At 46.7% G+C, this 24,929-nt stretch overlaps 1 protein-coding gene across 1 annotated transcript in view; it reads right to left on the reverse strand.

The window, feature by feature from the left end:
- Nucleotides 1-4,395: 4,395 nt before the first annotated feature.
- KLHL30 (kelch like family member 30) overlaps nucleotides 4,396-24,929 on the reverse strand; it is a 46,950-nt gene continuing 26,416 nt past the window's right edge. The window contains exons 7-8 of the mRNA XM_067539029.1: nucleotides 9,994-10,139; nucleotides 4,396-7,053 (exon numbers count right to left, since the gene is read on the reverse strand). Coding sequence (XP_067395130.1) covers nucleotides 6,790-7,053; nucleotides 9,994-10,139 — 410 coding nt within the window. The 3' untranslated portion in view covers nucleotides 4,396-6,789. The remainder of the gene's footprint in view (nucleotides 7,054-9,993; nucleotides 10,140-24,929) is intronic.

Genomic DNA, 24,929 nt, shown 5'->3' on the forward strand with positions numbered 1-24,929 from the left:
ATGGTTCTCTAAGAGTGACTCTCACTGTGTGTCTGTCTGCGGCTGCCTGCTCCTCCCGGGGGCAATGGCCCCTATTTGCCTAGCAAAGAACTAACCCCACCCAGGACTCTACATGCTGTATGCCAGTGATTCTTCAGCAAAGCCTCGGTGGGACCAGAGGGGTATTCCTGCTATGGGGACAGCTGACGGCACCAGTTACTTCTTGGGGGTGCTGAATCATTTCCCCCTTGAGCGCCCCAGGCCTTTCCATGGGCCATCCAGCTGACAGTGCCTCGCTGTCTATAGGATGGGCATGCACTGCACTGCTCATTAGCGAGGGGAGATCTGGCCTTGGGTTACTAGGAGCACCTGGGGATAGCCACACTGGTGGGTGCGGTGGGTGAACTCCCAGGAGGGGTTCCAGTCTGCCCAGCCTCCTGTTGGGACACACTAGGGCTTCACCCTTCAAGGGAGTCCCCTCTCCTGCCGGGGAAGCAACAGTGGCCAGGACTTGTAGCTGCCATGGCAACGCTGCTCCAGTCTGGCCATCCTAGGAGGGCTCAGCCCTGCCTAGAGCATGGAAGTGTCCAGTGCCAGCCCTGGAGCCAGTAGTCAATGGAAGTTTTGCCTCTGACATCAGTGGAACTAGGATTTCACCCAGAGCTTTTGGGTGTTACAGTCAGGGAGCAGAAACACTGCCATGTAACTGAGGTGACTGATTCCCCCTTATCCCGGAGCACCCCCTTGGGCATGGGGGCCTAACACCCAGAATAATGTCCCATGTCCCCCCTTGGGCCCCTCGGGCCTGCACAACAGGCTTTCTTCCCTCAATACTTGGTAACAAAACCAGCGTGCAAATAAACTAGAGCCCAAATAGTCCATGTCTTGCCCATGGAGGCCTTAAAAATCCCATAAACTCTAGTCCACTGATGTAGCACATACCACACCCCCCGGCATCTTCCACCACACGCAAACGCTTCTCTGGCCTTTTCCTGTCCCGTTGCCAGGGCGGCCACCCAGTCCGTCGAGCTGGGATGCCACCCCACTCCTCACAGTAGGGACCTGCCCTCCCCAGCCTGTGTACTGGGAGTGCCTCCTGGCCAGGGGAGCAGCCGTCACTTCCCCTGGTCCATTAGCCTTTCATGGTCTCTAGGTGAGACCCCTCCATTGCTCTCCCTGCCGTCAGACCCCTATCCTGGCAATTCCCACTGCCTCCCTCCATTGCTCCCTCATCCTTTATAGCAATTAAGAAAGTGCCATGCCACCCTCTTAATTGGCCAAACCTGTACTGCGCCGTCTCTGCTCACACCAGCTTCAAGCTTTTTGTCCTTCCCACTCCCTTGCCCACTTCCTATGCTCCTCTCAGTCCTCTTGGCTTGCTCCTCCCTCAGGGAACAACCCCAAGCCCTGGGATGTTGATGGCAATCTTCTATGGTTTTAGGATCCGGCCCGGTGTTTCTCTCACTCTCACTCTCATCGGGCTCAGAAGTTATTGCCCTCAGCCTTTGCACTCTGGGGTGACTTGCGCCACACACACCAACTATGGACACCCATCTCTAGCAGGTCAGAGCTCTCAGTGCTCTCCCTGCACTCAGCACCTACGTGCATCAGTAGGTGGATCTCATTTACACGTAGCTGCTGTATTGATCGCTGCACTCGTGAGCATAGGTTCCGAGTATGAATTTACACTCTGCCAAGATAGCACGTGCAAGTGTGACTCTCCTCCGCCTGGCACTGGGACATGAAGAGGACAATGTTCCCAAGAGGCTAGCTAGGTTTCTGAAAGTTAGTGAGAGCTTTTTACATTTGTGGCTCAATACAGAGTGGGGTCTTGGCAAACAGTCATTCCATGTGCCACAGGATACAAGCTGAACCAGCACTAGACCTATAAACCCCTAGTCATGAGGGTGGGGCTCTTGGTCACCTTGGAGCAACAAGGTGGCTTGATACAGTTGGCAGAGCCTTGTAACAGCACCTGTGACTTCCTTAAAACCTCCCAGCAGGCTGAAGAGCTTGCTGGAACCCCGTTTAACAGGCTAATGGAGGGGGCTGGGGCTTGTTGCCATGTGGACCAAGCTAGTTTCCTAAACAGTGAGCAATATCATGATGTCATAGGGGCTGCCAGAGGGCCAGAGCTAATTGGGTTAGTCCTCCAGCAAATCCACATGGAATGATATCCGTGAGCTGGGACAGAGCCTGGTATGGCAGGGCTGCAGGGCGCTCGCTGGCCCTGATTGCAGCACGGTGCTGAGCCAACATTATTACATCTTCCTGCTGTGTGAGAATAGGCCAGGATGACCACTGGAGTAACCTTCTGCAGTCACAGAGGTCAAAGGTCATTCCAAAAGCATCCTCTGTATGGATGCAGCCCAGCACCCAATTTTTAAGTCTCCCTGCCTCACAAGCCAACCGGCTGGTTTAAATACGAAGGGCCATATGACTGGGCGCCGTTGAGGTGTCTCAGATGGGACCTATGTGTGGAGATGTAAAGGGCACCAGGGCAGGGAAGGGGGATGAAGAAAGACGGAGTCTTCCCCCGCCGCTCCTTCATGCTCCAGTGAAACCGAATCCTCATTCTCGAGCACTCATGTCACTGCCTTGGCCCACAGTTCCCAGCAGACTGATGCAGCCAAGCTGTTCTCTTGCTCCCCCTCAGAGGGAAGGACCGTGCAGATGAAGTCATGGGAATGAAGCTTGCGTCCGTCTCTGAAAGCAAAGCAGTACAGATGGGACGTCAGTGTGGGGCCTCTCGCCTATCTCTGGGACTCCCCCTCGAGGCCCAGCAGTCAGTAATCCAGTGAAATGGAGCCCAGCCAACCAGCGGCAACACGCCCCCACCACACACCAGCCTGCCCAACCCAGGGAGGGACAGTTGAGCGTAGGGAGCTGGCTTCCCGTATGCTAGGCCAGGCTGCTTTCTAGGTGGCAGTGGGACAGGGTAGAAAGGAGCACAATTCCTTTGCCTTGGTTACCTCCTCTGGCTCCACAGGGTTTGCAGCACATGTAAAATGAGCTGTGAGCACGTCCCACATGTGGCCTGGACACCTAGCTCCGGTTTTTGCAATCTGTAACGCAGACAAGCTTCGGGAAGGAGGTGGCCATTCAGAGTCTTGAAACATCTCTATGAATGCATCACAAAACGGGTCCAGGCACTGACACCTGCAGGGCTGAAGAAAGCTCCTGTGCTCTCTGCGGGACGGGAATGGGCATGTGCAGCAGCCTGGCCACTCAGGGGTTTGGGCGCACATACTGCCCCAGGGCCAGAGCAGCAGAGTGATGCTGGAGTGCTTGCCTTCTCTCCTAGCAGAGACCAGGTTGGAGGCTCACTGGCTTCTGTCTGAGTGGGGAGCCGTAGACACTGGTGTGGGCAGAGGGGAGGACGCTGTCCCTATGAGGGCGCAATGCCTCTTCAGGCCATGCAAAGCTAGAGCACTGTGTGCTCAGTGAGCGTGCTACACTGCCGCCTGCTCCACGGGTGGGTGCTCGAAGAGGTGTTGGCTTTCATGCAGCGGACAGGTGGCATTTCTGAAACCAGCCAAGAAACTTCCTGCCCAAATCGCAATCCCTTCTTTTTGTTTTTATCTCCAAGCTTTAGCAAGGAGGTGAGCAAACACCCTTTTAATGCACTCCTCTGAGACAGGGCACAGTTTTCACTGCCACCATCCACGCCTTCCCACGTAGCAGGCTCCAGGGGAGTCAGCCTGTGGCAGTCCTGGGATGTTAAAGATGTGTAGCAGGGGTCACACATGAGTTCACATTTTGCAGTGTGGGAATGAACTTGGGAGTGGAGGTGGGGGGGAAGGGGGGAAGTAGTCAGAGAAAGACCACTGCCCCCTAGTGGATGGAATCAGACCTGCTCTGCTGTGCCACCTGCACAGACAGGCAGATTCTCCTGCAGCTAAGCTGGCAGAGGCCTGAGCCTTTGGCGTGGGCATAGGTAAGTTCTCTCCCCACTGCCACCCTGCGACTTTCGGTGGTTTGGATGGGGAGCACAGAGCCAACCCTGCAGGCCTAATGGGTCGTGAAGCTGGTCCAGTCTGGACTAGGTCCCTGAGTCTGATGGTGAGGGACCAGTGCAGACCCAGCGCTAAGCCAGAGCCAGCCCCAGGGATGCGTCCGGTTTCAGTAAGTAGGAAAGAGAGCAAATGTCTCACTGCAGGCCCCAGCATTGGCTGCGGTGCCCCACCAGAAGAGGGCCCTGAGCTGCAGGCAGAGGAGGGATATTTGAAAGTCCCACGGTTGTTGGACGAAAGAAAACACACCAACAGAGCCGGGTGAGAGCCGTTTATTTGCTGATGGGCTCTGAAATGCTGCTTCATTCCAATGTGCAAACGTGGTATGAAAGGAAGCGTAAATGGTGAGACACATTAGTGCCACTGATCTGACTCCAGAGACACTGCTTGAACTGGGTACAAATTGAGTCCTCAGGTCCCTTAAAATCATCATAACCTGGTGAGCATCATTGCTGCACACACTGAACATTTGGGGACAGAGCCTTAGAGCTGTGAAGGGCTGTGTGTTACCAGAGCGGCATGTAGTGCCTTTAAACGTGCAGTGAAGAGGCCATTATAGATTCCCCCGAGTTGGCAGAATCGTGGGCTAGCGCAGGGAACCTGGCCGGGTCAGCTGTGGCGTGTTGCTGGCTGCCAGTCCCTGGCCAGCGGCAGAGTTGCTAGGGGACCATTCTAGCTAGTTCTGTCCAGCCCAGGATGTGGGGGAACCATGAAGGTGGGTTAGAGCCCCTTTGACTCTCCCCACTAGATGCAGTGAGCATGAGCCTTGCAAAGCTGAACGCTGCACGCTTTGTTTTTACACACTAAATGTTTATTTCCCTCTGAAACAATTCTGCAGACCACATCAAACCCCACGTGGCCTCTCCTGGTCTGCAGACAGCTATCAACTCCCACTGGCCATGCCAGGAATGCCATTTTCTAGTATTATAACCATTCACTCCTCTTGGGAGAGACTCCTCAGTTATAGGGGTAACATGTTGCACTCTAGCACACCTGGTCAGTTCCCAGCCCAGGGCAGGCTGGCTGGGCTCTGGAGTCACCTCCACCGTGGGCTGCTCAGAAACCAGGAAAACGAGGGTGCAGCAAAAAGCAATGTTTCAGAGTTGTTACCATTTGAAATTTTTGCACAAATTTTTCTGCTGTCATTTTTATCAAACACATTTTCCAAACGTTACATTTAACAAGAACAACACAATTCAATCACGGCTTTGAGAAACATTTGACAAAAAACATTGCTAATGTCGGCGCCTGCGGGAGGTGCAATTTCCCACTTGGATTGATGGACACGCTCTAGCTGTGCTCGCACTAGCAACCTGGACCACCGTGGCCTGATGCTCCTAGGTCTAGCCTCTGGCAGCTAACCTGCACCCCGTGATCACCCTGCTCTTTGTATGTGCTAGCATGTGTCTGCCAGCCCAACCAGGGCATCACACCTCCCAGCAACAGTGCAGACAAACTCAGCCTTGGGTGGAGAGGCTCTTCTCTGAACCTTTGCCAGGTGGTTTTGTTTGGAAAGGAAGCTGGTGAGCTCAGGCTGAGCAGAGTCAGGAGGACAGTCAAAGCAGCACATAAGGGTTTAGCTGGAGATGACATGCTAATCATAACCCAGCTCTGAGAGGGGCCACAGAGAGACTCCGCTGTCCTCACACTCTGAACCAGTTAGATTTGAATGGCTGCTCTCAGCTTCGCTAGTGTAAATCCAAAGTGACCTAGTGGAGTCACTCCGTATGGAACTGGTGTAAGTGAGAACAGAATGTGGCCCCTGGGCACAATGCTCACTGGAGGTGGGAGAAGGCAGAAGTCTGATTCCAAGATGCTCCTCCTGCTCCCAGGGGCATAGCCAGAAGTGATTTTTTGGCTAGGCCTGTGGCTAACATGGGTGGGCCATCCGAAAAACAAGCGCTTTCCAAACTTCCTGCTTCCGGTCACATGAGGTTTGGGAAGCCACTGGCCGAGAAAGCTCCAGTTGACAAGGTAGCTTAATTGGAGCTATGCTCCTGCCTGCTCCGTGCCGTGGGGGATGGACCGACCAGCCCTTTGCATCTGCGATTTAGGTGAAGGACTCAGTGTGGAGGGCTGCCAAAGCCAATGCTTTTGTAAGAAACAGCGTACTTGCAGACAGTCCAAAAAGAAAAGAAATGACCAACTCTTGGGCCACATCGTCTCTGCTCATTAGTGTCGCTAGCTCTTACGGCAGATGGCAGCCGCAGAAACACGACCTTTTTACTAAAGCAACAGCTGACTCGGTATTGGCGGAGGATGTCCAAGTGGCCTGGATTAGTAAGAGGGAGTACTAACTAAAATGAGAATCACGCTGTTTAGAATGGTATGGCTGTTGCTTCTGCTAACCCTCAGGGTGCACGTGCTGGAGAGGCTTCACTCAGCATCCTCACTGTGATTCTCTTGATGGCAGTGTGGCTCAAGAGTCTAGTCCAGGTCAATTTGGGTTACTTTTGTTCCTACTCTCAGTGTATAAACAGGAAAAGCCTCACAGGACTTGCATAGGGACTTTGAAAACAACCGGCAAAACACAAATTAAGAAACCAGACCACCACTGCTACAATGGAGGGGAGAGCTGTATTTCAAGCCCATTGCACAAGCTAGGCCTAGGCATTTCAGTATGTAATGCTGACTGCTCCCAGCAGGTGGCACTATACAGCAGGAGGACTGAGTACCCCAATCCAAGGTCCAAATGAGAGGTGAAGGCAAAAATAAGTGCAAACATGGTGATAATTCAAACCAATAAACCATCCCTTCTTCCAAATCACAGCAGGACCATTCAAACCCGGGGTGAGGGTCACAGCCTCTCCGGCCGGACATGGTTTCTCAGGCAGGGCTCCATCCACTTTGATGTGTCCATGAAGATGGAGGAAGAGCTGTGGTAGAGCCAGAGGTTGGGCAGGGCTCCCTCCCTTGTCCAAATATCCTTGGCACAGTCATAAACTTCCATCTCCACCCGGTAGTCACCATCCAGGCCTTTCCAGCGCCCACCTGTCACAAAGAGTTTGCCTCCCAGCGGCACCATGCCTCCATTTTCATGAAGAGTGTTAAGCAGCTGCACCTGTAGGAGGTATCAGTCATGATATAGGGTATATCCCACACCACAGCACGAGATATGGAATCAAAGGCTGCCTTAAACAGGAGTCATTCATTATATACAGACAAACAAACAGGGTTCCACACAGCTGGAGTTCCAGCTTTGTCTCCAGTTCTTTACTAGGCACCATACCCTGTCTGGAACTCTGTACTGCACACAAAAACATATAGGGGCTGAGTAACATACTGCAAGTAAACAACTTTCCATCTCCATATCTTACAAGAGGAAAGGGGGTAGGAGAACAGGTATGTCTTCAATGCAGAGTTAACTCTGGTGATGGACACCAGGGTTAGCCTCGCTTTGATATGAGCAGTCACACCCCACTTGCTGTGTCCTTATTGGCTCTACACTTGCTAGGACTTCTAGGTGCACAGCCAATGGTTCTTTGCACTGCAGCAAGCTGAGCCCCTCTCTGATTCTTTCCCAGTGAATTGTGGGAGAACTTGTCTGTCCTTCTGGGCATGCACGGGAATTGTGGGAAGACACTGGAGGACTGTCAGCACTGGAGAAATTTAGCCTGTGTCCTCACTGCAGGAGAGGGGGACTACCAGCCTCAGTGCTCTAACACATAGCCCAGCCAGGCCAGCTTTCCTGGATTGAATGTCCCAGCATAAGACCCAGGGAAGCAGGGGTTTCACTCTGGCTCCACAAATGGGCACGACTGCTGAGAATCTCTGTATGGGAGCAACAGCATTGCTTGAGATGGAGCAGACATCTGTGTTACTGAGCTCAACTGGAATTGCATGAAGAGGGACCCTGCTGATGCTGCCGTGATTCGTGTGCATCATTCAGGGGAGCACAGTGCATCCAGAGCTGGAGGGGTCTGGATCCTTGCTCCAGCCAGGCCCTGGGGGCCCAGCGCTTTCTGCAGCATTTAATGCTTTCATTAAAATAAATAAATCATTTTCCAAAGGCAACATCTAAATCCACAAGGAGGCTGCAGAAAATCAGGCCTCTTTCATGAAGATACTTACCTATGGACTTAGGTCCTAAGACCTAAACTTTTGGCCTAAGTTTATGCCCAAACAGTTGTAAAGAAAACTTTGTAAATCCCACTCAATAAATACAGGCCTAGTGGACTGAGCACTGGACTGGGATCCAGGGAAACTGGGTTCTAGTTCTTCTCTGCCACTGGCCTACTCGGGGAACTTGAGTAAGTCACTTCACTTCTCTCTGCATCAGAGTTCCTAGCTGTAAAAAATGGCGATAATGAGAGTAAGGCAGTTTGTGCTCTACTGATTAAAAGTACTGCATGACAGCTGGATGGTATTAAAAGAGTTGTGAGCTGCCCTAGAAACATCTTAATTAATTTAATGTTTATGGTATTTCTATGGCACCTGTCACAGTGGTCTTTACATGTCAAAGAAGTGTTAACTCTGAAGCCGAATTATGATACTTCCGTATTGACCTGGCTAGGTAGGTTTCACTGCAGATCACTTAACCAGTGTGGCTGGGTATTACAGGAGCTCCTCTTGCATGACCCCACCTCAGCATACATACAGGACAAAAGCAGCATAAGACCCACTTAGGGTCACAGGTCCTATCCCTTCTTTCTGGATCTGTCTATCACTTTTATGCCAGTAGTGTCTAGGCTGCAGACAGGGGTCAGGGCCCTGCTGTACTAGGAAACTATGCACATGGAAAGAAATGCCAGTTCCTGAGCTTATGGGCTATGAGAAGAGATAGAACAGGTAGCGAGAACAAGCTGCAGGGAGGGAAGGACATCCTGATCAGAACTATAAACAGGAGTTGCAGTGCTTATACTGAATCCTGACCCCAGGACAGGTGGGTGGGATGAAATGAAAGAAAGCGACAAAGTGACGTGGAGCTGGAACTGAAATCAGCCAAGTTACAATCCCACCTTGTCTGCCAGCTTTCCCCCCTTTGCACCAGGACACTTGATCAAGATTCCTATGGCTTCTCCTAGATGATGCTACTAAGCTGTGCTGAGTGACCCGAGGAGCTCTCTGCTATAGATTTCTGCTCTACAGGCAGAAAAGGAAGGAAAATGGTGCATGGTACGCTGAAAGAGTTAACAGAACCAGTCCCAGAACTGGAACCAATGGGTGACCAATGGAGCACTGAACGTTATTCATAAGCAGAAAAAAAGGGAGCTGGGAGAGGGAGATACTGGCAGGGCTTTTTGCACCTGTCTGGAGTAATGGAGTGGGAGCAGCGTGGTCAGCTGAGCACTGACGCCATGTGAACAGCTGCAGCAGGATTTCAGAACGATCTCCTGTAACCCAACCCTGTAACAACATTACGCACTGCTCTGTGAAGGCCAGCAGGGCCAAGGAAGTGGGCTATGCCACTCTGCTGCTGGGGCTTCCTCACTCCAAGTCAGCCCGTCCTGGGGCTCTAGGATAGCCATCTAGGAGGTTTAGATCAAAGCCACCTGCTCCCAGATTCCCTGTGGCTGGAGAATCACACAGAGTAACAGGAGAAGCCTCTGTTCAAGGGGTACTATTCCCAAGGACTTGGGTGATAGAAGCAGCACTGGCTGGGGTTTTATTCTGAGGTGTGGGGAAATGAGTTTGTGGGGTCTCAGCTCACTAGCCCCTATCTCCAACCCCAGACTGTTCAGTAGGGGTTTGTGAGAGACGCTACTGAGAAGGAGTGTAGAATGGAACTAGCCTCCAGGCCAAATGCCCCACTACCCACAGAAGAAGGGGTCTTACCCAAGGCCATATTAATGGATCAATGCGGAGAAGCCTAGGATTTGAATAAACATGGTGACCAAGTCTTGCTTGCTCCTAAGAGAGGATTACAGAGAAGGGTGCCCAGATACTATGGGTTAGGCACTATAAAATCCATATATAATATCAAATCGAGGCCTCCCTTTGACATGGCAGCTGTGAAATCCATGTCCAGCATGCAGCTCTCCAAAGACCCACTCAGACCTACCTTCTGCCAGATGTTAGCATCGGGATCATAGACATAAACCTTCTTTGTGTTGTCCCCAATGAGGTAGATCGCTCCATGCAGGGTGGCACAGCGCGGGGCAGAGAGGTACTTCGGGATGAATGGGGATGCGATTACACTCCACACATCTGTCAGAAACACCCAGCGTCATTTAGTGAAAGTGCTTACCATCCTGGACTAGTAACGACGTTATCACAGGGTGTTAACGAGAATCACGATGCGGGGAGGGAGCACGCTGGGCATGTTGTCCTGCCATAATCGCTTACTGGGCTGATTCTCATATCACTTACACAGGTGTAAATTAGGAGTCAACCCATTTACATCCATGGAGTTATACAGGTGTAAATACTCTCAGAATTAGGACTTATATTTTTCACTGACCTCCTACCATTTGGGACTTGTATGTTGGTGAGAAGATCATGATAGTTTTCTACCACACATTGTCCAACCTGATTAACATTAGCCTGTGATGTACAGTAGAACCACAGAGTTACAAATACCTCAGGAATGCAGGTTGTTCGTAACCTGAAACATTCGTAACTCTGAACAAAACGTTATGGTTTTTCTTTCAAAAGTTTACAACTGAACATTGACTTAATATAGCTTTGAAACATCACTATGCTTTATTCAACTTAATTTAAATGAAAAACACAGAAACAGTTTTCTTACCTTGTCAATTTTTTTTTTTTTTTTTTTTTTAAACATGCTCCTTATTTTTTTTAGTAGTTTACATTTAACACAGCACTGTGCTGTATTTGGTTTTTTATTTTGTTTTGTCTCTGCTGCTGCCCGATTGTGCACTGCTGGTTCCAAATGAGGAGTGTGATTGACCAGTCAGTTCGTAACTCTGGTGTTCATAATTCTGAGGTTCTACTCTGATTCACTTGTAGGGAGCAAACTGTGGTCCTGAGACCAGTATTTTGGAGTTGTCTCAGTTTATCTATCTTCGTGCTATTTTCAAAGATTAAACCTTCTGGTGATGCAGCTTGCAGTTACACTGGGCCACAATATTTAAATCAGTTCCTGGAGTGAAGACACATTTCTTCTTTCACCGGAACGAGACAGCATGAGGTTTGCTTTAAACATGCTAGTGTATCATATAGAACAAATCAAAGGGTGATTCTGTGTATCAGATGACACACGCTTTTCAGATGACTCCTTCACTCAGGGTATTCTAATGCTGAGTCACTTTGTATGGCTTCAGGGCAACCTATCTAAGACCTACTGAGTAAGAGGAGGCACACAGGGGCTAGTACAGGGTTTCCCAAACACGAGAGACACTAATGGCTCCCAAATAACTTTCTGGGCTCACAGAAGATCACCACATTGTCATGTGCCACTGCCATACCATGGTGATGTAATGTGCAAATTTATCTCTCTGGATAAACATGTAGTGGCAGCTCTGGAAAGGGGGAAATCACAAAGGAGACAGCACACCAGGCCTTCCAACGAAGAACCACATCAAAGGGAGAAATGGCCACTTTCTGGCCAATGTCAGAGTAGCCAGATGGTGGTGGTAGACACAGGGCCAGAATGTGAAACCCTTACTCCCATTGGGGAACAGTTACTCACATGAGCACTATCATAATAAGAATATAAGAACATAAGAACAGTCGTACTGGGTCAGACCAATGGTCTCTCTAGCCCAGTATCCTGTCTTCTGAGAGTGGCCAATGCCATGTGCTTCAGAGGGAATGAACAGAACAGGTAATCATCAAGTGATCCATCCTGTCGGCCATTCCCAGCCTCTGGCAAACAGCTATCCCTGCCTTTCCTGGCTAACAGCCATTGATGACCTGTCCTCCATGAACTTATCTAGCTCTTTTTTGAACCCTGTTGCAGTCTTGGCCTTCACATCATCCTCTGCTAAGGAGTTCCACAGGTTGACTGTGGATAGTGTGAAGAAACACTTCCTTTTGTTTGTTTTAAACCTGCTGCCTATTACTTTAATTGGGTGACCCCTAGTTTTTATGTTATGAGAAGGAGTAAATAACACTTCCTCTTTACTTTCTCCATACCAGTCATGTTTTTATGCACCTCTAGCATATCCCACTTAGTTTTCTCTTTTCCAAGATGAAAAGTTCCAGTCTTATTAATCTCTCCTCATATAGAAGCTTTTCCATACCCCTAATCATTTTAGTTGCCCTTTTCTGTACCTTTTCCATCCAATTCCAATATAGTGTTTTTGAGATCTGCATGCAGTATTCAATATGTGGATGTACCATAGATTTACAGAGACAAGACAATATTTTCTGTCTTATTATCTATCTCTTTCCTCATAATTCCCAACATTCTGTTAACTTTTTTAACTGCCACAGCATGAGTGGATATTTTCAGAGAAGTATCCACAATGACTCTAAAATCTCTTTCTTGAGTGGTAATAGCTAATTTAGACCCTTTCATTTTATATTTCATTTTCATTTTATGGCTACCACTCTGGAACTTTCCATTTTATATGTATAGTTGGGATTATGTTTTCCAATGTATATTACTTTGCATTTATCAACACTGAATTTCATCTGCCATTTTGTTGCCCTGTCACCCAATTTTGTGAGATCCCTTTGTAACACTTTGCTGTCTGCTTTAGACTTAACTATTTTTAGTAGTTTTGTATCATCCGCAAATTTTGCCACCTCACTCTTTACCCCTTTTCCAGATCATTTATGAATACGTTGAACAGTACTTCTCCCAGCACAGACCCCTGGGGGACACCACTATTTACCTCTCTCCATTCTGAAAGCTGATAGATAATTTATTCCTACCCTTTGTTTTCTTTTAGCCAGTTACTGATCCAGGAGAGGACCTTCCTTCTTATCCCATGACCGCTTATATTGTGAAAGGCTTTCTGAAAATCTAAGTACACTATATCAACTGGATCACCCTTGTCCACATGCTTGTTGATGCCCTGGAAGAATTCTAATAGATTGGTGAGGCATGATTTCCTTTTACAAAAATCACATAGATTAATACAATTTGTTGGGGAAGAGTCAATGTGTCTGATATTTCTGTTCTATACTATAGTTTCAACCAATTTGCTTGGTATTGAAGTTAGGCTTACCAGCCTGTAATTATTGGGATCACCTCCAGAGCCTTTTTAAAAATTGGCAGCACATTAGCTATCCTCCAGGAATCTGGTACAGAAGCTGATTTAAATGATAGGTTACACACCACAATTAGTTCTGCAATTTCACATTTGAGTTCCTTCAGGAGACCATCTGGTCTTGGTGACTTATTACTGTTTAATTTATCAGTTTGTTCCAAAACCTCCTCTAATGACACCTCAGTCTGGGACAATTCCTCAGATTTGTCACCTAAAAAGAATTGCTCAGGTTCATATTCTCAGCTATGAAAACCAATGATGCAAATAACTCATTGAGTTTCTCCGGAATGGTCTTATTTATATTCCTTGAGTGCTTCTTTCGCATCTCAATTGTCCAGTGACCCACTGACTATTTAGCAGGCTTCCTGCTTCTGATGTACTTAAAACCATTTTTGCTGTTAGTTTTAGAGTCTTTGGCCAGCTGTTCTTCAGATGCTTTTTTGGCCTTCCTAATTATATTTATACACTCCACTTAGAAACATAGAATCATAGAAGATTAGGGTTGGAAGGGACCTCAGGAGGTCATCTAGTCCACCCCACTCCTCAAAGCAGGACTAACCCCAACTAAATCATCCCAGCCACAGCTTTGTCAAGTTGGGCCTTCAAAACCTCTAAGGATGGAGATTCCACCACCTCCCTAGGTAACCCATTCCAGTGCTCCACCACCCTACTAGTGAAAAACCTTTTCCTAATAGCCAACCTAGACCTCCCCCTCTGCAACTTGAGACTATTGCTTCTTGTTCTGTCATCTACTACCATTGAGAACAGCCTAGCTCCATCCTCCCTGGAACGCCCTTTCAGGTAGTTACAGGTCACTATCAAATCCCCCCTCATTCTTCTCTTCTGCAGACTAAACAAGCCTAGTTTCCTCAGCCTCTCCTCAGAAGTCTAGTACTCCAGCCCCCTAATCATTTTTGTTGCCCTCTGCTGGACTCTTTCCAATTTGTCCACATCCTTTCTCTAGTGGGGGCCCCAAAACTGGACACAGTACTCCAAATGAGGCCTCACCAGTGCTGAATAGAGGGGAATAATCACTTCCCGTGATCTGCTGGCAACGCTCCTACTAATGCAGCCCAATAGGTCATTAGCCTTCTTGGCAATAAGGGCACGCTGTTGACTCATATCCAGCTTCTTGTCCACTGTAACACCCAGGTCCTTTTCTGCAGAACTGTTGTCTAGCCCGTCGGTCCCCAGTTTGTAGCAGTGCATGGGATTCTTCCATCCTAAGTGCAGGACTCTGCACTTGACATTGTTGAACCTCATCAGATTTCTTTTGGTCAAATCCTCCAGTTTGTCTAGGTCGCTCTGTATCCTATCTACCATTCCCCCCAAACTTGCTGAGAGTGCAATCCACCCCATCCTCCAGGTCATTAATGAAGATGTTGAAAAAACCGGGTACAAGACCTATCCCTGGGGCACTCTGCTTGTTAATGTCTGCCAGCTAGACATTGAGTCGTTGATCACTATCCGTTGAGCCCGATGACCTAGCCAGCTTTCTATCCATCTTTAGTCCATTCATCCAACCTATACTTCTTTAACTTGCTGATAAGAATATTGTGGGAGACTGTAACAAAAGCTTTGCTAAAGTCAAGGTATATCACTTCCACCACTTTCCCCACATCCACAGAGCCAGTCATCTCATCATAGAAGACAATCAGGTTGGTCAGACATGACTTGCCCTTGGTGAATCCATGCTGACTGTTCCCGATGACCTTTTTCTCCTCCAAGTGCTACAAAATGGATTCCTTGAGGACCTGCTCCATGATTTTTCTGGGACTGAGGTGAGGCTGACCGGTCTGTAGTTCCCTGGATCCTCCTCCTTCCCCTTTTTGAAGATGGGCACTATATTTGCCTTTTTCCAGTCATCTGGGACCTCCCCAGTCGCCACAAGTTTTCAAAGAGAATGGCCAATGGTCTGCAATTACATCAAACAACTCCCTCAGCGCCCTCAGATGCATTGCATCTGGTCCCATGGAGTTGTACATGTCCAGCCTTTCTAAATAGTCCTGAACCTGTTCTTTCAGCACTGAGGGATGTTCACCTCCTCCCCATTCTGTGCTGCCCAGTGCAGTAGTTTGGGAACTGATCTTGTCTGTGAAGACAGAGGCAAATAAAGAATTGAGTACTTCAGCTTTTTCCACATCCTCTGTCACTAGGTTGCCTCCCTCATTCAGTAAGGAGCCCACACTTTCCCTGACCTTCTTCTTGTTGCTAACATATCTGTAGAAATGGTTCTTGTTATTCTTCACATCCCTTGTTAGCTGCAACTCTAGTTGTGCTTTGGCCTTCCTGATTTCACTCCTGCATGCTCGAGTAGTATTTTTATACTCCTTCCTAGTCATCTGACCAGGCTTCCACTTCTTGTAAGCTTCTTTTTTTGTGTTTAAGCTCACTGAAGACTTCTTTATTAAGCCAAGCTGGTTGCCTGCAATATTTGCTATTCTTTCTGCACATTGGGATGGTTTGTTCCTGGGCCCTCAATAAGGTTTCTCAATAAGTACAGCCAGCTCTCTTGGACTCCTTTCCCCCTCATATTAGTTTCCCAGGGGATCTTGCCCATCAGCTCCCTGAAGGAATCAAAATCTGCTTTTCTGAAATCCAGGGTCCATATCCTGCTGTTCTCCTTTCTTTCTTTTGTCAGGATCCTGAACTCGACCATCTCATGGTCACTGGTGCCCAGGTTACCACCCAATTCTACTTCCCCTACCAGATCTTCCCTGTTTGTGAGCAATAGGTCAAGAGGAGCGCGGCCCCTAGTAGGTTCCTCCTGCACTTGCACCAGGAAGTTGTCCACAACACTCAAAAAATTTCCTGTATTGTCTCTGCTCCGTTGTATTGCTCTTCTAGCAGATGACAGGGTGATTAAAGTCCCCTATGAGAATCAGGTCCTGTGATTTGGAAACTTTCACTAGTTGTCTGAAGGAAGCCTCATCTACCTCATCCTCCTTATCTAGTAGTCTATAACAAATGCCCACCACAACATCACCCTTGTTGCTCTCGCCTCTAAACTTTACCCAGAGACTCTCAACAGGTTTTTCTCCAGTTCCATACTGGAGCTCTGAGCAATCATAGTGCTCTCTTACATACAGTGCAACTCCTCCACCATTTTTCCCGTGCCTGTCCTTCTTGCCAGAGTTTATGCATCTTTCTATTTTCCTCAATAGGATTTAACTTCCACTTTTGAAATGATTCCTTTTTGCTTCTAATTGCCTCTTTTACTTTGTTGTTAGCCATGGTGGCACTTTTTTGGTTCCCTTAGTATGTTTTTTAATTTAGGGTATACATTTAAATTGAGCCTCTATTTTGTTGTCTTTAAAAAGTTTCCATGCAGCTTGCAGGGATTTCACTATTTGCACTGTACCTTTTAATTTCTGTTTAATTAACTTCCTCATTTTTGTGTAGTTCCTGTTTCTGAAATTAAATGCTATTGTGGTGGGCTGCTTTGATGTCTGTCCGCCCCATAGGGATGTTACATTTTATTATTTTATCACTATTACAAGCAGTTTAGCTATATTCACCTCTTGGACAAGATCCTGTGATCCATTTATGACTAAATTCATAGACTCATAGACTCTAAGATCAAAGGGGATCAATATGATCATCTAGTTTGACCTCTTCCACAACACAGGCCACAGAACCTCACCCATCCACTTCTGTAATAGACCCCTAACCTATGACTGAGTTATTAAAGTCCTCAAATCATGGTTTAAAGACTTTAAGGTACAGAGAATCCACCAGCAAGTGAGCCATGCCCTATGCTACAGAGGAAGGTGAAAAACCCCCAGAGCCTTTGCCAATCTGCCCTGGGGGAAAATTCCTTCCAGACCCTAAATATGGCAATCAGTTAAACCCTGAGCATGTGGGCAAGGCTCATCAGCCGGAAACCCAAGAAAGAATTCTCTATAATAACTCAGAATCCACCACATCTAACGTCCCTTCACAGGCCATTGGCATATCTACTACCAGTAGTCAAAGATCAGTCAATTGCCAAACTCGGCTGTCCCATCATACCATCCTCTCCATAAATTTAACAAGCTCAGTGTTGAAGCCTGCTAGATTTTTTTGCCCCCACTGCTCCCGTTGGAAGGCTATTGCAGACCTTCACTCCTCTGATGGTTAGAAACCTGCATCTAATTTCAAGTCTAAACTTCCTGATGGCCAGTTTATATCCATTAGTCCTTATGTCCACATTAATGCTGAACTTAAATAATTCCTCTCCCTCCCTGGTATTTATCCCTCTGATTTATTTATAGAAGCAATCATATCTTCCCTCAACCTTCTTTTGGTTAAGCTAAACAAGCCAAGCTCTTTGAGTCTCCTCTCATAAGGCAGGTTTTCCATTCTGTGGATCATCCTAGTAGCCATCTTCTGCACCTGTTCCAGTTTGAATTCATCTTTCTTATACATGGGGAACCAGAACTACACACAGTGTTCTGGATGAGGTCTCACCAGCACCTTATATAACGGTACTAATACCTCCCTATCTCTACTGGAAATCTCGTCTGATGCATCCATGGACCACATTAGCTTTTTTCACAGCCACATCACATTGGCGGCTCATAGTCATCCTGTGATCAACCAGTACACCCAGGTCCTTCTCCTCCTCTGTCACTTCCAACTGATGTGTCTCCAGCTTATAGCAGAAATTCTTGTTATTAGCCCCTAAATGCATGACCTTGCGCTTTCCACTATTACATTTCATCCTATTACTCCAGTTTACAAGGTCATCCAGATCTTCCTGTATGATATCCCGGTCTCTCTCTATATTGGCAATACCTCCAAACTTTGTGTCATCCGCAAACTTTATTAGCCCATTCCCACTTTTTGTGCTACCTGTCAGTAATAAAAAGGTTAAATAAGATTGGTCCCAAGACCGATTCCTGAGGAACTCCACTTGTAACCTCCCTTCAGCCTGACAATTCACCTTTCAGTATGACCCATTGTAGTCTCCCCTTTAACCAGTTCTTTATCATCTTTCAATTTTCCTATTCATCTCCATCTTTTCTAATGTAATTAGTAATTCCCCATGTGGAACTGTATCAAATGCTTTACTGCAGTGGTTCTCAACCTTTCCAAACTACTGTACCCATTTCAGGTGTCTGATTTGTCTTGCATACCCCAAGTTTCACCTCACTTAAAAACTACTTGCTTACAAAATCAGACATAAAAATACAAAGTGTCACAGCACCCTATTACTGAAAAATTGCTTACCACATTTTTACCACATAATTATAAAATAAATCAACTGGAATATAAATATTGTACTTACATTTCAGTGTGTAGTATATAGAGCAGTATAAAAAAGTCATTGTCTATATGAAATTTCACTTCGTACTGACTTCGCTAGTGCTTTTTATGTAGCCTGTTGTAAGAGTAGGATAATATCTAGATGAGTTGAAGTACCCGTTGGAAGACCTCTGTGTACCCCCCAGGGGTACACGTACCCCTGGTTGAGAACCACTGCCTTACTGAAATCTAGGTTAATTAGATCCACTGCATTCCCTTTGTCTAAAAAATCTGTTATCTTCTCAAAAACGGAGATCAGTTGGTCTGGCATGATCTACCTTCTGTAAAGTCATGTTGTATTTTATCCCAATTACCGTTAGCCTCGATGTCCTTAACTACTTTCTCTTTTGAAATTTTTTCCAAGACCTTGCATACTACTGAGGTCAAACTAATAGGCCGGTAGTTACCTGGATCACTTTTTTTTCCTTTCTTAAAAATAGGAACTATGCTAGCAATTCTCCAGTCATACAGTACAGCCCCTGAGTTTACAGATTAATTAAAAATCCTTGCTAATGGGCTTGCAATTTCATGTGCTAGTTCCTTTAATATTCTTGGATGGAGATTATCCCCCCCCGATTTAGTCCTATTAAGCTGTTCGAGTTTGGCTTCTGCCTCGGATGTGGTAATTTCTACCTCCATATCCTCATCATTCCCATTAGCCACCCTACCACTATCCCCAAGCTCATCATTAGCCTAATTAAAAATGGAGGCAAAGTATTCGTTTAGATATTCAGCCATGACTAAATTATCCTTAGCCTCCACTCCATCCTCAGTGCTTAGCGGTCCCACTTCTTCTTGCTTTGTTTTCTTCCTATTTATATGGCTATAAAACCTTTTACTACTGGTTTTAATTCCCTTTGCAAGGTTCAACTCTACTTGGCTTTTGGCATTTCTCACTTTATCTCTACATGTTCTGACATCCAAGAGATAGCCTACAAGGAGTGGAAGATGGGAGGGATCAGCAAGGAAAGCTTTCTGCTTTCTCTTAATCACCTGTCTGAGATGCTTACTCATCCAGCTTGGTCTACAATTTTTGCCTATTAATTTTTCCCCCTTCCTTGGGGTGCAGGCTTCAGATCGTTCCTGCAACTTTGACTTGAAGTAATTCCAAGCCTCCTCCACATTTAGATCCATGAGTTCTTCAGTCCAGTCCACTTCCCCAATTAATTCCCTTAATTTTTTTAAGTTAGCCCTTTTGAAGTCAAAGACCCAAGTCACAGATCTATTTTTGTTTATCCTTCCATTCAGTTTGAACTGAATTCGCTCATGGTCGCTCGAACCAAGGTTGTCCCCACAACCAGTTCTTCTATGAGGTCCTCACTACTCACCAATTCCAAATCTAAAATGGCATCCCCTCTTGTTGGTTCAGTAACTATTTGGTGAAGGAATCTGTCAGCTATCACATCCAGGAAAATCTGGACTCTATTATTACTATTAGCATTTGTCCTCCAGTCTATATCTGAGAAGTTAAAGTCTCCCATAATCACACAGTTCCCAGTAGTATTTACTTCATTAAAAGCCTTAAAGAGGTCTCTATCCATGTCTAAATCAGATCCTGGTGGTCTATAGCACACCCCAAGCACTATCCCAGGGAAACTCCAGTAGTTTTCTTTCCCAATGTAATTTTTACCCAGACACACACTGTCTTATCAATTCCATCACTTCTAATTTCTTTACAGTCTACCTCATCATTGATATACAATGCTACTCCACCACCTTTGTCTTTATATCTGTCTTTCCTAAACAGCCCATACCCTTCAATACTTGTACACCAGTTGCGACTACTATTCCACCATGTTTCTGTTATCCCTATAATAACTGATTTCACTTCCTCTACCAGTAGCTCTAGTTCCTCCACTTTGTTACCCAGGCTTCTCACACTGGTATACAAACATCTTAATTTTTGTTGTTTGGCTTCGCTCATGTTCCTTACCTGATTTGGCACAGTCATTCTATTGCCAGTATCACCTCTTAGACTGGTATCTACACTACCCTTCTTCTTAATGTCCATTCTGCTCCCCACTGCTGTGTCCTTTCTTACTTCATTTTCCTCCCTCTCAATGCTAAAATCAGCATGGAGATTACCTGGGCATCTCCCAAACATCTCCCCCAACTCCCTAGTTTAAAGCTCTCTTAATCAGTTGTGCCAGCCTCCATCCTAGAAGTGCATTTCCCTCCCTACTCAGGTGAAGTCCATCCCTAGAGAACAGTCCTCTGTCCCTGAATGCCTCCCAGTGACCATATATCCCAAAGCTCTCCTTATAGCACCACTGCCTGAGCCATCTGTTGATCATCAGAATCTTGTCACATCTTTATTGTTCTTCTCTAGGGACAGGTAGAATCCCACTGAAGATCACCTGAGTCTCGATTTCCTTAAGAGTCTTCTCCAGCCTGGCATAGTCTCTTTTGATACGTTCCAGTGAGAATCTAGCTATATTATTTGTACCCGCATGAAGGACAATCAGTGGATTCTTTCCCGCTCCCGTTAGGATCCTCTTCAACCTCAGGTCCACATCCCATATCTTAGCACCCGGAAGACAGCACATCCTTCTGTTTTCTGGATCAGCTCTGGTTACAGGCCTGTCTGTTCTTCTCAGCAGAGAATCCCCAATCACATAAACCTGCCTTTTCCTGGTAATGGTGTGATTCTCCAGCCTATCCCCTGTTCTTTCTGGCTGCAAGTCATCTCATTCACTATTCTCCTTTGCAATCCTCTGCAACCATTCCTGTATTCTCCTGGGGATCTTATTTGATGGTATCTCTATTGGCTCATCCACTCTTTGTATAGGACTAGCTTCTCTTCTCCCTTTCCCTCCCACCTTCAACAACCACCTGCTGTTCCCCTTCTTCATTTTCCAACTCTGCAAACCTGTTTCTGAGCTCTATTTCTCCTTCACTAGCCTGTCTTTTCCTCTTCCATGTTCTCGCAGTCACATGCTTCAACTGGCCACTTTCCTCACCCAGCATTCTCCCTTCAGAGTTCATTGGTCCTGCTTCCATCTGCAGGTCTGGGTTTTCCCTTCAGCCTCCCAATTCCTTTGCTCCATCATCTGCTCAAATTCCCTTGTAAACTCAACCAGAGTTTCCACCTGCATCTCCAACCTTCAAATCTTCTCTTCCATCAGCTCTATGAGGTGGCTCTTCATACCTCTTTTGAGGTACCCCCTCCAGGATCATGTACAATCCTGCAGCTTCCACATCCAGTCATCTTCACTGTCTCTTCCACTGCTAGTATGACTACCACTTCTGCCTCTGTATCGGTCATAGCCTTTCCCCCTACTTCCTGTCAGTGAGAGACACAAAAACAAAAAAACCCACCAAAACAACCCCCAAAGAGCACCCCAACAGTCCCAGAAAACTACACACTCCCACTCAAACTTCCCTGTTTTCAGCTCAGTTTGCTGGCTCCTGAGCTGCTGCAGCTGTGCCGCTGCCTGATTGAGTGGCTGCCTTTTTAGGGAAGCCCTGCCCCACAAATTAAGGTCAGCTGATCTCAGTACACCATCCAGTACCAGTTCCTGCAAACTGAATGGGGAAAAGAAAAAAAAACAAAACAAAACAAAAAAAGACACACAACTCCACAAAACTCACCCACTGTCCCTAAAGCCCATTCAAATTCCCCTGTTTTCAAGTTTGTTTGCTGGCTCCTGTGCCATTGCAGCTCTTCTTGTGGGTTCCAGGACTAGCTGCTCCAAGAAGCAGTCATTTATGGTGTCAAGACTCTTTATATCTATGTCCCGTCCTGAGGTGACATGTATCCAGTCAATATGGGGATAGTTGAAATCCCCCATCATGACTGAGTTTTTTATTTTTATAGCCTCTCTAATCTCCCAGAGCATTTCACAGTCACTATCACCATCCTGTCAGGTGGTTGGTAGTACATCCCTACTGCTATATTCGTATTATTCAAGCATGGAATTAATATTCAGAGAGATTGTATGGCACAGTTTGGATTTTTATTTCACTTAACAGTATGTTTTCTGTCACATACAGTGCCACTCCGTCACCCGTATGACCTAGTCTGTCCTTCTGATATATTTTGTACCCTGGTATTACTGTGTCCAATTGATTATCCTCATTCCACCAAATTTCTGTGATGCCTATTATATCAATATCCTCATTTAATATGAGGTACTCAAGTTCACCCATCTTAGTATTTAGACTTCTAGCATTTGTATATAAACACTTTAAAAAATTGTCACTTTTTAGCTGTCTGCCATTATTTGATGTAATTGAATGGGGCTCTTTCATTTGACTGCTTCTCATCAGATCCTACCCACACTTTATCCTCTTCCATCCACTCCTCCTTACTAGGATCTAGAATCTCCATTAATAAATCCTCCTTTAAGGGATGTGTCTGTCCAAACCACATGCTCCTGCACAACTGTCCGTTTTCCCCCAGCCCTTAGTTTAAAAACTGCTTTACAACCTTTTTAATTTTGCGTGCCCAGCAGTCCGGTTCCATTTTAGTTTAGGTGGAACCCATCCTTCCTGCATAGGCTCCCCCTTTCCCAAAAGATTCCCCAATTCCTAATAAATCTAAATCCCTTCTCCCTGCACCATCATCCAATCCATGCAGTGAGACCTTGCAGTTCTGCCTGTCTAAGTGGCTTCCAGTTCCGTGCACAGGGCATTTCAGAGTATGCTGTTATGGAGGCCCTGGACTTCAATCTCTTACCTAGCAGCTTAAATTTGGCCTGCAGGACCTCTCTCCTATCCTTCCCTATGCCATTGGTACCTACATGTACCACGACCACCAGCTCCTCCACAACACTATAATACATGTCTAGATGTCTTGAGAGATCCGCAACCTTCACATCCAGTAGGCAAGTCACCATGTGGGTCTCCCGGTCATCGCAAATCCAGCTATCTATATTTCTAACGATCGAGCCCCCCATTGCTATTACCTGTCTTTTCCTAATAACTGGAGTTCCCTCCCCCAGAGAGGAATCCTCAGTGCAAGAGGATAGCCTGATATCATCTGGATGGAGGGTCCCAACTATGGGATTGTTTCCCTCCGCTCCAGTTTGATGTTCTCCTTCCTTGAGACTTTCAATCTCCTCAGCAGCACAGAGGCTAGCAGACCAGGGGTGAGATCGTTCTACTGTGTCCCGAAAAATCTCATCTATGTACCTCTCTGGCTCCCTTAGCTCCTCCAGTTCAGCCACTCCGGTCTCCAAAGCTCATACATGGTCTCTGAGGGCCAGGAACTCCTTGCACCGAATGCACACATGTGCCACCCGCCCACAGGGCAGGTAATCATACATGCTGCATTTAGTGCAATAAACTGATAGCCCCCACTCTGATGCTGCACTTCTGCCTGCATTTGCTTCTTACCCCCCGCAGCTCTTTCACTTGTTTGTTTTTTAAGGGGAGGGGAGTTTATTGTCTTTAGTTTACAGAATGCTAATGAAGTGTATCTACTCTCCCTCCCCCCTGCCACTCTCCCTCTAATCTCCCCTGTTAGTTACCTCTGGTTGCTTAGGAGTGGTCTTTTTAAAGCCTGGTTCTCCCTGAGTAGTCCTGCCCCCTGGTTAAGAGTTGACAGGTGCTAAAGGGTTTGGGAATCAAAGCCTCATTAAGAAGCTCTCAGCCTTGCCGGGCCAGCTGCTAGGATCAGCACATGGTCCCCCAAACAAACAGCCCACACAATATACTTCAGTCAAGCATCAAGCACACCATAAACACACGCACACTCCTGACAACAAACTCACCCCAAGAGTCATGTAGTTTCTACTCCTTCACCTGGAGAACTCCCTCACAGCACTTCCGTTAGCTGCCCCTGTTCACTAGCTCCCATATCCAGCTCTTATGTCATGCTTTTAATCTGTTGTTCTCACTGCGTTGCAAAGGCATCAGTATCATGATCTCCATTTTACAAATGAGAAAACTGAGGCACAGGGAGGTGAAGGCACTTGCCCAAGGTCACTCAGAGGCCAAGTGAAGCACCAGGAATAGAATCCAGCTGTCCTGAGTCCCAGTCCAGTACTCTATCCACTAGGCCACCTTGCCTCCCATTGGCTTTAAAAGAGCTATCTTAAGTGAATTAATGCTCAGTAGAGTAAGAAGTTCACAATCTGGCCAGAGTGAGTAGTTCCTGACCTAGAAGAGAATTTGGGGTTCACTTAGGGGAGTGAGGATAGCTGAGGCTGACCCAGTTTGCTCACCAGAAATATCTTGTACTGTGTGTGTGCAGCACTTTCACCCATTTACATTTGGTTCACGCTTACTAATGTTTCCATACTATGTCTTATAAAATTCCATGTAAGGAAATAACCAGAGACAGTTCAATGTCTCGTGTGTTTTACAGAACTGGAGATGGCTCCATGTAATGGGCAGCAATTGTTTGGCATTTCACTGTCCAGAAGGGAATAAAGTGCTGATCCTCAGCCAGTGTAAGTCGGCATCGCTCCACTGAAGGCAGTGGAGTTATGGTGATTCATCCCAGGCCAAAGAATTTAGGGTCTGAACACAGAATGAGTGCAGGATTTACATCACCTGCCAGCAGGAATCCCTCCTTCCCGCTGCAAAA

The sequence above is a fragment of the Emydura macquarii genome, unplaced genomic scaffold (assembly GCF_026122565.2).
Source record: "Emydura macquarii macquarii isolate MOO-44397 ecotype Brisbane River unplaced genomic scaffold, CSIRO-AGI_Emac_v2 contig_499, whole genome shotgun sequence".
Classification (NCBI taxonomy): Eukaryota; Metazoa; Chordata; order Testudines; family Chelidae; genus Emydura; species Emydura macquarii.